This window comes from Trichomonascus vanleenenianus, assembly GCF_965637985.1.
Source record: "Trichomonascus vanleenenianus strain CLIB 3782 genome assembly, contig: TRVA0_049S, whole genome shotgun sequence".
NCBI classification, from domain to species: Eukaryota; Fungi; Ascomycota; class Dipodascomycetes; order Dipodascales; family Trichomonascaceae; genus Blastobotrys; species Blastobotrys vanleenenianus.
Window position 1 is genome coordinate 73,735 of NW_027481838.1, and position 12,585 is coordinate 86,319.

A 12,585-nucleotide genomic window follows, 5' to 3' on the forward strand; every position below is an offset into this window, starting at 1 on the left:
GAAGATATGAAGCCTATGAAGAGGGGGGAAAGCCGAGGGAGAGAAAGAGAAAGAGGGGTCAAAATGCATGGTTTCATGACACAATCAGACCGTCGAATAATACAATGTCATGTCTCCGTTGATTGATCCTTCGGGTTTCGAGTACTCCTGAGCCCCCAGCTCTTCCTCACACAGATGTCTGACCTGTTCTACGAGTTTGTTCCGGCTCTCAACCTCCAATGGCGACGCAGGCGGCTTCGTCCTGCCCCGACCTTTTGATCCGAGCTGGATGATTGCCTTATGGCCTCGGGAGAGAACGCTCTCAATTGCCGCCCGCTTCTGTCCTTGCAGGTCAGCCTTTCCGATAGTCCACGAAATAGGCACGTTCTTCTCCTTTTGAGCGGTGGGCTTCTTTTTGGCCTTCTTCTCCTCCTGCTGCCATTCTTTAGTGCTACTACTGGGGGTATTCTTCTTTTCCAATGGAACTACCTTGCAGATGAGCGCCGGATCAGTGTCTTGACGGTCATCCTGCTTGACCGACACCACCACGAGCTTATCCTCTTTTACATTTAGCTTGTAGAGGAACTTTTTGATCGGCATATTAGCCAATCGCTCCCCATCTTTAGTGATAATGGTCGCCTTCCCCCGATTAGGCACCAGCTTGAGGATATCACGGTTGGTGTTCTCGACCCGGGTCGAAACCACACGGCTTTGCGAAAATAAACGGTTATGCGTGTAAATGCCCACCGCCACCCGCAGGATCTCAGGTTTCACAGGTCTAAACGGCCGTAATGCTAGCATATTTTCGTAGCCAATTCACAATAATAAGGGGAAGACCTAAGCTGACCCTGCCTACAGATCACCACCAATATTTATGGCCGATCACGAATTTTTTTTTTATTTTTCCCATTGGTCCCAAATGCACCCCGGAAATTTTGTTTTTCCGGGACGCGTGTACCTCCCAACGCGCCGACGCACGCAGGCAGGAGACCCACTAGCCACCGCATCCTTTCCTTATCAGATGCAGGCCCTTACCCAGCCAGACCGTTCCCCTAAGTGAGCCCCTTTAAGCGACAAGTGACGTGCGATCGGCTAGCCCGTTGCCGCTCTCCACAATGTATTGTCAGACCCTCAACGGCTCACCATAAAATGTGATTCCACGGTGAGATCGAAATTATGAACGAGTTGCCGCAGAACCGGATCGATCAACCGCGTGATAGAGCTTCGTACAGAGTGGCTAATCCAGAGACATGTTCATGCAGCACGTCATCTATGCAGATTCGATTCCATTCGCGTGGAGTCACGTGCAGTCTCGCTATGGCCGAAATCCATAACATCATTGGCATACACCATCATAGGCCAGGCGACTGAGATCAAAATTTTTTTTCATTCGGGCAAATGCTGCTGAAAAAGGGGGCCGATCTAGAGGGGGTGCTTCGGTAGGGAAGCGCATGCGGGCGTATTCGGCTCGAAACCGTTTGTAGGACGTATATATAAAACTGGTTTGCTATCCTGATCTAGAATTACCAAGTCTTTGCTTCCTTTACCAAACTTTCACTCAGTACTACACTACTGAAGTACTTATCTTTACGGTACTTAATTTCGAGTATTAATTGCTAATACGACCAGTACCTTCTTTTCGAGGTTGTAACGGTTGAAGTCAATCTCTAAATTGCTTACCTTATTTTATTAATAATAGCAACTGCTTCACCTCTTCGGCTATTAAAATAAGACCCTCGGGAAAATCCCCCCATTGATCTTTGGAAATACTCCGCAATGACTGCTGGGCCTTATACTCTCCCTCAGTATGACAGCCTGCCTGCCTACGAGCAGCCGGTAGTGTCGACCAAAGACTTTGCCAAAAACGCATTCAAAGACCCCGGCAGACGGGCCAAGGAATACGTCATTTCACTCTTCCCCATTGCCCAGTGGATCTATCGATACAACCTACAGTGGCTCTATGGTGATTTGATTGCCGGTATCACTGTGGGCGCCGTTCTTGTGCCGCAGGGCATGTCCTATGCTACAATTGCGACCCTCCCTCCGGAGTACGGCCTCTACTCGTCGTTCGTTGGTGTCTTCATGTACTGCTTCTTCGCCACTTCCAAGGATGTTTCCATTGGTCCAGTTGCAGTCATGTCCCTCCAAGTCTCCAAGGTAATTGCCCATGTAACCGCCCATTACCCACAATATGCTTCGGACGGTCCAATGATCGCAACTGCCCTGGCTCTCATGTGTGGCGCTATCGCCTTTGGCATTGGTCTCCTGCGACTCGGGTTCATCCTCGAGTTCATCCCTATCCCTGCCGTAATGGGCTTCATGACCGGGTCCGCCCTGAATATTCTGTCAGGTCAGCTGCCTGGCCTCTTTGGTACCTCGAAGCTCTTCAACACTCGTGCGGCTACTTATGAGGTGATTATTAACACTCTTAAGTACCTGCCCAAGACCAAGTTGGATGCCGCGTTTGGTCTTGTGCCTCTGTTCCTGCTTTATTTCTTCAAGTGGTTCTTCAACTTTGCCGCCAAGCGATGGCCCAAGTACTCCCGAGCCTTCTTCTTTGGTAGCGTGCTTCGAAACGCCGTCATCATCATCTTTGCAACTCTCATCTCCTGGGAGGTCTGTAAGGGCCACAAGGCGTCTGGCAAGTTCCCCATCTCCATCATCAAGACCGTCCCATCCGGTCTGAAGCACACTGGGGTCCCCACCATTAACAAGTCGCTCATTGATGCCATTGCAGGCGAAATTCCAATCTCTGTTGTCATTCTCCTGTTGGAACACATTGCCATTTCCAAGTCTTTTGGCCGAGTAAACGATTACAAGATCAACCCAAACCAGGAGCTCATCGCCATTGGCGTAACCAACTTGGTTGGCACCTTCTTCAACGCCTACCCGGCCACTGGTTCCTTCTCGCGATCTGCTCTCAAGTCCAAGTGCGGCGTCCGAACTCCTCTGGCTGGTATCTTCACTGGTGCAGTTGTCCTCATCGCTATCTATGCTTTGACCAGCGCATTCTACTGGATCCCTAACGCCACGCTCAGTGCTATCATCATCCATGCCGTCGGAGATCTCATGGCCCATCCAAAGACGACGTTCCGGTTCTGGCGAACTTCGCCGGTGGAGGCTGTCATTTTTGTTGCCGCCGTCCTCTTCACTGTCTTCATCACTATTGAGTCGGGTATTTACTTTGCGATTGCTGCCTCTATCGTCCTCCTGCTTCTGCGAGTCGCTTTCCCATCTGGCCAGTTCCTAGGCCGAGTTGAGTACTGCCACGTCTCGAATCCGCTTATTGTCAAGCCAGACGACGACAGTGCCAGCATTGCTGGGTCCGCCAGCGAAAGCTACGACAACAAGAAGGTCCAGCCGATTTCTTCCGTTGAACCGGTCTCGAAAATTGTATCCAATGGCAACAGCAGTGGGACGAGCATTACTGAAGTCCCGGGGAGAAAATCTGGTGTAGTTGAGGAGCGGAGCCCTAAGGAGCCGCCTCAGTCTACTCCAACCGGTCTTACGCTTTCCAACAAGCATAAGCAGTACAAGTGGGTGCCATTGAACCACAAGAACATAAATCCAGATGTCCAGATCCTGCCGCCACCACCGGGAGTTGTCGTTTTCAGGCCAACGGAGTCCTTTACCTACCCCAACTGCTCGCGACAGGCCGATATTCTCATTGACGAGGTGTCGCGAATCACCAAGCGGGGCCTTGATCCAGGACGAGAGGTTAAACTGGGTGACAGACCGTGGAACGATCATGGCCCGCGACACCGGAAGGTTGATCCGGACTATATCGATCCGCGACCTATTCTGCGAGCTGTTGTATTCGACCTCTCGGCTACGCCGCACGTTGATCTTACTGGTGTCCAGTGCCTGGTCGATATTCGACAGGCGCTCGACAAGTATGCCAATCGAAAAGTAGAGTACCACTTTGTGGGTATCCTGTCGGCTTGGACGAGAAGAGCGTTGGTTGCCGAGGGCTTTGGCGGCGATAGCAGCAATCCTCCGGAGCAGCATTACGTCCAGGCGGCACCGCGCATTGATCCACGGTTCAGAGGCCTTACGGAAGGTCTTTTGAATGATGACGTGGATTATGCGGAGGAGGATGAGCTTCCTAAGCGCGCCACTGATGAGGAGCAGGGTGATTACATTCCTGTTTTGGAGACGAACACTCCATTCTTCCACTTTGATATTCCGAATTTTGACGAATGATTATGACCTGTTTTTGTGCTACATTTGTTTCTGTACTGTATGTTTTTCTGCATAGATGTATTATTTAATGAATTGATGATATCCATACTACAATGATATTTCCATACTTCCGTAGCTGGGGGCCACTCCACTACTGGTATCAATGGGGGGATTCGTCCCCCCAAACCCCCCTGGGGCTCCGCTTCGCGGAGGGATCGCTGCTGTGACGGGAGGGGGGTGGGGGAGCGAGCTCCATTCCTTGATCTATAGCCAGTAGTTGGAGTAGGACCAAGTGCCAATGACTTCGAGAGAGAATCAATAGGATCAGATGATGACGGTGTATGAGGTGGGGTAGACACATCACATTCGCCTTTAAACGTATCGTTTGGTTCTTCTTGAACTTTCGGCCTCATTCTCCGGTAATTTAAGGCTGAAGACCTCATGCATTGAAGCGACGTTTACCGAAATCGACGTGGTATCATTATTAGTTGAATTAGAATCAATATGATCCATCAGTCCTTGAATTATTGTCCTTGATTGGTTATCGATGTCGGGCGCTTCTTCATCACTCAGGTTTTTCCAAAGCGGCTTCGCGCAATCCCATATTGAGCTTTTAGGGTATGTCTCGTACAGCAGACTCAGCATTGTAGGATCCCAAGGATTTGGTCGTGTCTGATTCTCGGTCTCTTTTGCAATTTGCTTCCGAGTCTTGCTCTTTACATCAGTATAGGGGGTGAAAGACATGACTAGTATGCAAGGACCGCTGTAGTCTAATGATTCCAGTTAATATAACAGGCTGTTCATTCATTTAAGTCAATCCATTTTAATCATTTTAATCATTTTAATCATTTTTGATCCAAATGTCCATTGTTTGCCATGGCTTCTTTCTCAATCTTGGCTAAAAGGGACATGTTGTTCGAGGAATTCCTGTTTCCGGTAGATTACCGGTAATGAATGCATGTTCAACTAAATTTGATGCGTAAGATAGGGTGATTGATGCAATTTTTCATAACATTATAAAGTTATCTTCTTTTTTTTCTTCTTCGTCACGATGCCAAGGGTATTGGTCTTCTGCTTCTTAATCGGCTTGGAAACAGAGTCAAAGATACTCGAAGTAGTGGGCGCTGGCTGAGAAGCGTTTTCATCAACTGAGCGAATAATGGCTCCATTAGAGTCTCTTTTAAATGCATTTCGAGCCAACTCTTCATCCGCTGCATCCTGCTCGTCAAGCACTGCCGTAGGTTGGGCTTTTACACCAAGCTCATTCGACTGGCGCTTCATTTCTATTCTGGCATTCCGAGCCCTCAGCGCTTCCAGCTGGTTCTCCACCTCCAATTCTTTCTGTGCTTCTGCGGCTCGTTCTTCTAACTGCTTCATTACATCCTGTTCGCCGTCTGTTCCTCCTGCTTGACTGTCTTCTGCTGACCTTAGGGCTGCAGTCATAGGTCCGTACATGCGTTCTCGCTCTCGCTTCTCCTCATCCTCCTGCTGCTCCCTCTCTATTCTGTCCAGCCTCTCGTCCATGGTCTCCTCTTCCTTAGCTTCGTCGCGCCAGGGCGTGAACTCCCTCTTGGCGCCATACTCCACTTGGTAGCTGCTGTTCTTGGGGTCTGTTTTGAACCTGATCTCGGCGCTACAAGTCGGACAGCGGATGTAGAAGCGGATGACCTTGACATTGTAGTACGACTCGCCCGTTACCTGCTTTTTGGCGTTGAACTTGGTGTTTCGAATGATGGCATTATTGCAAGTCAGGCAGATCATGGTGAACGGCGCCATCAACCGCACCTTGGGGAGTGTCGAACTGCCTGGAGCCTTCTTTCTTTTCTTTTCATTCGATGGATCGTAGTCCGGAGGGATATACTTGTTCAGAGTCTTTCTCTCCGACATAGTCTGTTAGTCTTCGTCTTTTGAGGGATCAATCGACTTCCGGTAAGTCTTATCGCTGGTGCGGCGGTGCCACTTTGATTTCTCAATTTTTTGATGTTGCTGCGCGCGCGGTGTGCCTTTGGGAGTTTTAAAAGTGCGGCGTCACGAGCCGCAGCTCCCCATAGGACTTACTCATACTGGAAAGCTAGGAAAAATGGTAAAACACAACCATTGAAAGAGAGATTACAGAAAAGTGATTAGTCTAATGATCCTTGGTATTTCTACTATAATAGAAGTGCTTTTTTCATCATCCCCCAAAATTTTACCGGCACCAAGGTGCTACAGTGCAGTACTGTAACCATTCGTATCGGCAATATAACCACCAGCTTCCTATAAACAATAACCTTATATTGTTAGTGTGTTGATTAAATTAGATACGTATAATCGGCGGCATGAAGATATGCCCTGGGGATGCGTCGCTAATTATTATGTGCGTCACGTGTTACCCTGTACCCCTGAGTTTTGCCGCTCCTACCTAGGTAGTCCGATCCGCGAAGCTTCGAAGTAGCTATCGTAACCGATTTCCCTTCCTTCTGTTGACTGCTTGAACCCTAAATGCTTTCCATTCCGAAAGATTACTTCCAAATTGGGTAAATCGGAACCAAGTTACATCTGAAGGGTTACTTTCCAGTACAATGTACCAGTACGTAGTACATCATTAAGTTCTTTACCCCAAGCATTGCTTGTTTCCTGCCCTAACATCATTACCGGTGGTATGAAAAATCTTGGTACAACCTTTGAGTGATTAGTGAGAAGAGACTAGCAATAGTGGCGCAGAAGAGAGAAGACAGTAATGCGAGGTGAGTAATAAAGTAATGGGACGGGAGTACCGACTACCAGGCAGTGAATAATGATTATTGGGTTCAGCTTATGGACTAGTGATTGTTGACTAATGAGTAATGATTAGCTAGTAATGAATAAGTTAATTAATAGCGAATAATGATAATTGATTAACGAGCAATCCATTAAATTGAACCAGGGTGGCAAGTGCCCCCGGACCCTCCTGCGGTAGTGAGTATTGAGTAGTGAATAGCGAGTAGGCAGGTTGGTAGATCAAGGGCCACTTTTAGGAAAACCACAGCTGGCACGCTTATTAGGTTGTGTAGTGGTATTAAATGGTAGCATCATGAGTTACGGGATTGTGTAGTAGACATATAAATTAAGCAGCTCCCCAGGTATATAATACATCAACTTGATATGAAATGCTAATAGTTTGGTCATACACTGGGTAATTGATACATTGTACAGTACAGTATATACAATCGCTAAAAAATTCGAATATGCCGCATGAAAACGGTCATGCATGCTGTCTCCGGTAAAGCCATTCGCCATCAGATCCCATAGGCCTTCTTCTTCTAACGGCATCCCCAACGACTCCATTCGCATCCGTCCCCTACCGTAACCAATACCCCCTAGATACTGTGAAGCGAATTTCAACGGTCCAATTAAACATTAGTTTCACCTGTTTCATATGCACGCCGAACGCACTCCAAAAAGCTTTTTTTGCAACGTAATCTTCGAATTACTAGTGCACTTACATAAAAAGCGGGCCATAGAATGATTCAAACGCACGTACTGTGACTAGGAATCAACCATCCATGTAGGGTTGTACATTGTCTACTCTATTCTAATACACATGTACTTGTAGTAGGACGTAGGAGGTAAGCCAGCCCGGGAAGGAGGGGAGGAGAACTGCGGCTTGTGAAACACCCCCCAGGTACACGATGTTCTTCCCCTTTTGGACTTTCAAAGCACCCCCGAGCCCTGTACCTCCTACACAGATTTCCACCACCAAGCGTAGAGGTGACCCGGGCCCGAGCGTCTCCGACGCCCATATAGACTATGGTAGGGCACTACAGAACTGGTAGGCAGGAAACTCTTGGCAAAACTACCCATATACGCTGTGCCATACATATTAGCCAAGTCCATCGTCTCACGCCGCACTATACATATTTTTTAAGCCAGTACCAAGCCAGTAGCCAAGCCTTGTGGTAAGCAAAGTTTACTATAATAGGCGCTTTCCCCCCCCCCTCTTGTGGCCTATTCCTTGGTCCAGTCGGCTAGAACTGCCCCTCCTACGTCAGCGGTACTACGCACGTTGGGATCCCGAGTTTGGGTCGTGCGGCTGTTTTTTTTTTTTTTTTTTTTTTTTTTTTTACCGCGCCCCCTTTGATCGGCGCCCTTTTTAGGCGTTTCCCATTTAATGGCCTGCACTCCGAATAGTCTAACGATTTTAAGTCGTACAGGAGATTTTTTTTATTAATTTCACTCGCTCAGAGACTATCAGCTTGATATCTTCTCAGTAGACCGCTTTGCGTGAGGCTGTCGGGGACTTTCCGTTTGCTTGCTATCCGGGTTATACGGCCTGGTTATTAGTTTTTTGAAAGGAACTGATCTCCCGTGAGATATCCAGCATGTTATACATATCCAACATATGGCGGTGGATATCTTCACGTATCTGGAGTTTCCTAAAGACGGTGAGGAATTGGGGGATTTCTTTCATCGGGTTGCATTGTAAGTTGGTTTAAATTTGGGGTCACCATCAAAGGATTGGGGTTTTTTAGTGATCGAAGAATTTGGGGTTTGTTGATCAAAGGAACTGAAGTTTGGTGATCAAATGAATTGAGGTCTGCGATCGAACTGAGGTTTATTGGTCAAACGAACTGAGGTTTATCGATCAAACGAACTGAGGTTTATTGATCAAAAATCGAAGTTTGGTGATCAGAAGAACTGAGGTTTATTGATCAAAGGAACTGAAGTTTGAGTGATCAGGAGAACTGAAATTTATTGATCAGATGAGCTGCCATTTGTTGATCAAATGAACTGAGGTTTACTACTTGATTAGTGAATTGAAGTTTATTGACCAAATGAACTGAAGTTTGGCAAAGTTCAATGATCAAAGGAATTTTTATTTGGCGATCAAATGAAATGAGGTTTGGTGATCTAAGGAATTGAAGCTCGGCTAACCAAGGTAGATGTATACATTTTCCTGTTGGCGATCATAGGATCTATCGTCATGTATCCACAGAAAGACATTCGGTACATTGATGCGCTGTTTCTTTCCGTGTGCGCCTGTACACAGGCCGGCCTCAACACGGTGAACCTCAACGCCCTCAAAACGTACCAGCAAATCGCCCTCTGCGTGCTTTCCATGGTGACGACCCCCATCTTCATCCACTCGACGATTGTTTTCCTGCGGCTCTACTGGTTCGAGAAGCACTTTGCCGGCATCAACTACATGTCAAAGCTCCAGTCCCGTATGAGGCGAACCGCCACAATGGCTAGAGCCGAGACGCTACAGCGCGAAGCCGAAATGGCGGCCCATCTTCCTCCTCCAAAACAGACCTCTCCGGAAGATGGATCTCCGCTGGACAGCGACAGGACGTCCAACTCTAACAGCGCCGAAAAAAGCACCAACGCAGAACGTCCTCCTCCCCCTACAGATATCCGATTCGGAGAATTGCCTCATCCGAGGAGGAACGAATCGATTGCGCCCCAAGACATGTACATGTCCATTAACATGATGCAGCGGCAGCGGCCCACGAGCGACCTCAAGGAAGACGAAGAGGGCCCAGCGTTGGTAATCAAGGGCCCCAGGGCCATGGATGAAGAGCATGAGCGTCAAGAAAGACTAGGAATCAGCCGAGAGAGCACGCTGGCCCCGGGTACGACGCCTCCACCTGCTGCCTGGTATGGCCCACCGCCGTTCGACGAAGAGCTGGTCCGATCCCAGAGCAACACGCTGGAAAACTCGTCTGCCTCGCAGGAGAGCGTGTCGGATGGTATGCGCCTTCACCAGCGGGCCCACACGATTGAAGGCGACGGCGTCTCTGCAAACGGAGGCAAAATCCGCGACCACCTGCGGTATATTTTTCCTCACCACGCCAAGGGCGATAAGAGTAGTGGCCCCAACGAAGAAAATGGCGAGAAAGACGAAGAAGAGGAGGAAGAAGAGAATGGGAATCGAAAAAAGGCGTTCAAATTCCCGCATTCTTTAACCTTTGACCAATTCAAGCATCGCCTCGCCAACAATCCTCCGACGGATAATACCACCAACGAGGAAGGAGGAACCCCCCATCTGCAGCGCATGATGAGCGCTAACTACCTGTCGTGGCAGCCCACAGTGGGGCGAAACTCGACCTTTGTAGACTTGACCCCTGAGCAGAAGGAAGAGCTCGGTGGTGTCGAGTATCGTGCTCTTAAGCTGCTGGCCAAGATCCTTGTTGCATACTACGTTGGTTTCCACGTCATTTGCACCATTATGTTGACGCCCTACGGCTGTCTGCGCAACTACTACAAGGGCATCATTGAGAGCGACGGCGTAAACCCCATCTGGTGGGGCGTCTTCACGGCCCAGTCGACGTTCAACGACGTTGGGTTCACGTTGACTCCCGATTCTATGGAGTCCTTCCAGGGCTCGGCCTATGTTCTTCTTGTTCAGTCGTTCTTCATTGTTATTGGCAACACTGGCTTCCCGTGCCTCCTGCGATTCATCATCTGGGTCATGTTCAAGCTGAGTCCGCCGTTTGGCCAGATGCGCGAATCGCTTGGGTTCTTGCTCGATCACCCGCGGCGATGCTTCACCTTGTTGTTCCCATCTCCGGCGACATGGTGGCTTTTCGCCGTGTTGGTGGTCCTCAACGGTCTTGACTGGATCTTTTTCATCATCCTGGACATCAACAATGTAACTGTCGAAGACATTCCGGTAGGGTTCCGAGTCATTGTGGGCTTGTTCCAGGCGTTCACTACTCGAACTGCTGGGTTTACGGCCGTCGATATTGCTGAGCTCCATGCCAGTATCCAGGTGAGCTACATGATTATGATGTATATCTCTGTGCTGCCAATCGCCATCTCCATTCGTCGCACCAATGTTTACGAGGAGCAGAGTCTTGGTGTGTATTACAGCAGTACAGAAGAAACGGACCTTGACAAGGCCAAGGCGCCCAGTTTCATCGCCAACCATTTGCGGTGGCAGCTTTCGTTCGATTTGTGGTACATCTTCTTGGGGTTGTTTATTATAACCATCGCCGAAGGCTCACATATCGAAAACCCCAAGCAGAGCGCGTTCAACACGTTTAACATTTTGTTTGAGATCACCAGTGCCTACGGTACAGTCGGCCTGAGTATGGGCTACCCTGGGACCGACACTTCGTTTAGCGCGCAGTTTAACGTCATTGGTAAGCTTGTCATCATTGCCATGATGTTGCGAGGGCGACACCGAGGCTTGCCATATAATCTTGACCGAGCCGTTATGAAGCCTAGCGAGGGGCTGATTGCGCGTGACATTGTCCAAGAACACCGAACGAAGAACCTCATGTTGATGCGGGAACCGACTATAAATCGCACGCCGTCAGTTGCGTCAGGCTTTAGTCGGGCGCGCCGAAGGTCTTCGGCGGCTTCTATGCGCAACCGTATGGACAGTCAAATTCGACCGGTTCAGAGCCCTGTTTAATTTATTTGTTTGATATCCTCGGCCATTCTTTTCTAATGGCTCGGGAGAAGCTAAAACGCCTTTAGAATTACCTGTATTTAATGTCTACAATAGAATATCCGCATGATTTTGTTATCTTTCTGATGGCCCCTTGCATGCTTCGGCCATTATTGCTGGATTCTATGTTTTATGGAAGCTATAACACCCATAGAGCTACCTGTATTTAATGTATTTCTACAATAGAACTGCCGCATGATGTTTTTTTGCATCTTATCTTTCTGATGGCCCCTACCATGTTTCGGCCATTCTTGTTAGATTCTACGGCTTGGATGGAACTAAAAGATCGTTAAAATTGCCAGTATTTTAAACTATTTGTTAAATAGAACACTTCCGCATGAGTCAGAGAAAATATCTCCAAGCACAGGTATTGAATAGTAACAGCTCTATTGTATCTACGGATCATCCATGGAGTAACATATACGTTCAAGAAGTAAAATATACACGTAGATAGAATCACTTGATCCGCCTAGCGGTGCTATGGATGGGATCCTCAGTACGCGGTAACCAATCATTAATTAAGGTACTACCAAGGTGTACGACAACACTGAATTGCCAATACTCATATTATATTATATTACTAATAATAATAACATAAAAGGACTGTTCCCAAAAACTCAATATGATATACCAAAATATAATCAGAAAGAGTAATGATCCGATAAATAAGCCCCCGGGTTAGGTAAAGGCAGTGTCGCCGCGATTTAGCCACTTTTAAGGTGAACCTGCGGATGTCGGGTGGTGTCGCGCGCCCCGCCCCAAGAAAAAAAATGCCGCCGTCGTCCCCCCTCCTCGTCCAAAGCGCAATCCTCCCACACACGCAACAAGTACCCGCGACAGGCATTCCAAATCGTTGGATAACTGGGGCAACGCGAAGGAGATTGGCGTACCGAAGCGAGCGACAAAGAAGAACAGAGTCTGGAGCAGACCATAGAGGTTGTCATTGTCGATTTTTTGTGTGCTTCCACGCTTTTTGAAGCACCTTTTGGGCATTTTGCTACACTCTTGGA

At 48.2% G+C, this 12,585-nt stretch overlaps 4 protein-coding genes across 4 annotated transcripts; 2 read left to right on the forward strand and 2 right to left on the reverse strand.

The window, feature by feature from the left end:
• Positions 1-84: 84 nt before the first annotated feature.
• Positions 85-780, reverse strand: TRVA0_049S00826 (uncharacterized protein; the record flags this gene model as incomplete). The annotated part of the gene is made up of 1 exon (XM_076687071.1): positions 85-780. The coding sequence occupies one exon, from the start codon at positions 778-780 to the stop codon at positions 85-87; it is 696 nt and encodes a 231-aa protein (XP_076538719.1).
• Positions 781-1,755: 975 nt separating this feature from the next.
• SUL1 (SLC26/SulP family anion transporter) lies at positions 1,756-4,182 on the forward strand (the record flags this gene model as incomplete). Its single annotated transcript, XM_076687072.1, has 1 exon — positions 1,756-4,182. One exon carries the CDS (start codon positions 1,756-1,758, stop codon positions 4,180-4,182), a length of 2,427 nt encoding a protein of 808 aa, XP_076538720.1.
• A 993-nt stretch (positions 4,183-5,175) lies between these two features.
• YJU2 (mRNA splicing protein YJU2) lies at positions 5,176-6,048 on the reverse strand (the record flags this gene model as incomplete). Its single annotated transcript, XM_076687073.1, has 1 exon — positions 5,176-6,048. One exon carries the CDS (start codon positions 6,046-6,048, stop codon positions 5,176-5,178), a length of 873 nt encoding a protein of 290 aa, XP_076538721.1.
• A 2,453-nt stretch (positions 6,049-8,501) lies between these two features.
• TRK1 (Trk1p) lies at positions 8,502-11,539 on the forward strand (the record flags this gene model as incomplete). The annotated part of the gene is made up of 2 exons (XM_076687074.1): positions 8,502-8,601; positions 9,063-11,539. 2 exons carry the CDS (start codon positions 8,502-8,504, stop codon positions 11,537-11,539), a joined length of 2,577 nt encoding a protein of 858 aa, XP_076538722.1.
• Positions 11,540-12,585: the final 1,046 nt, after the last annotated feature.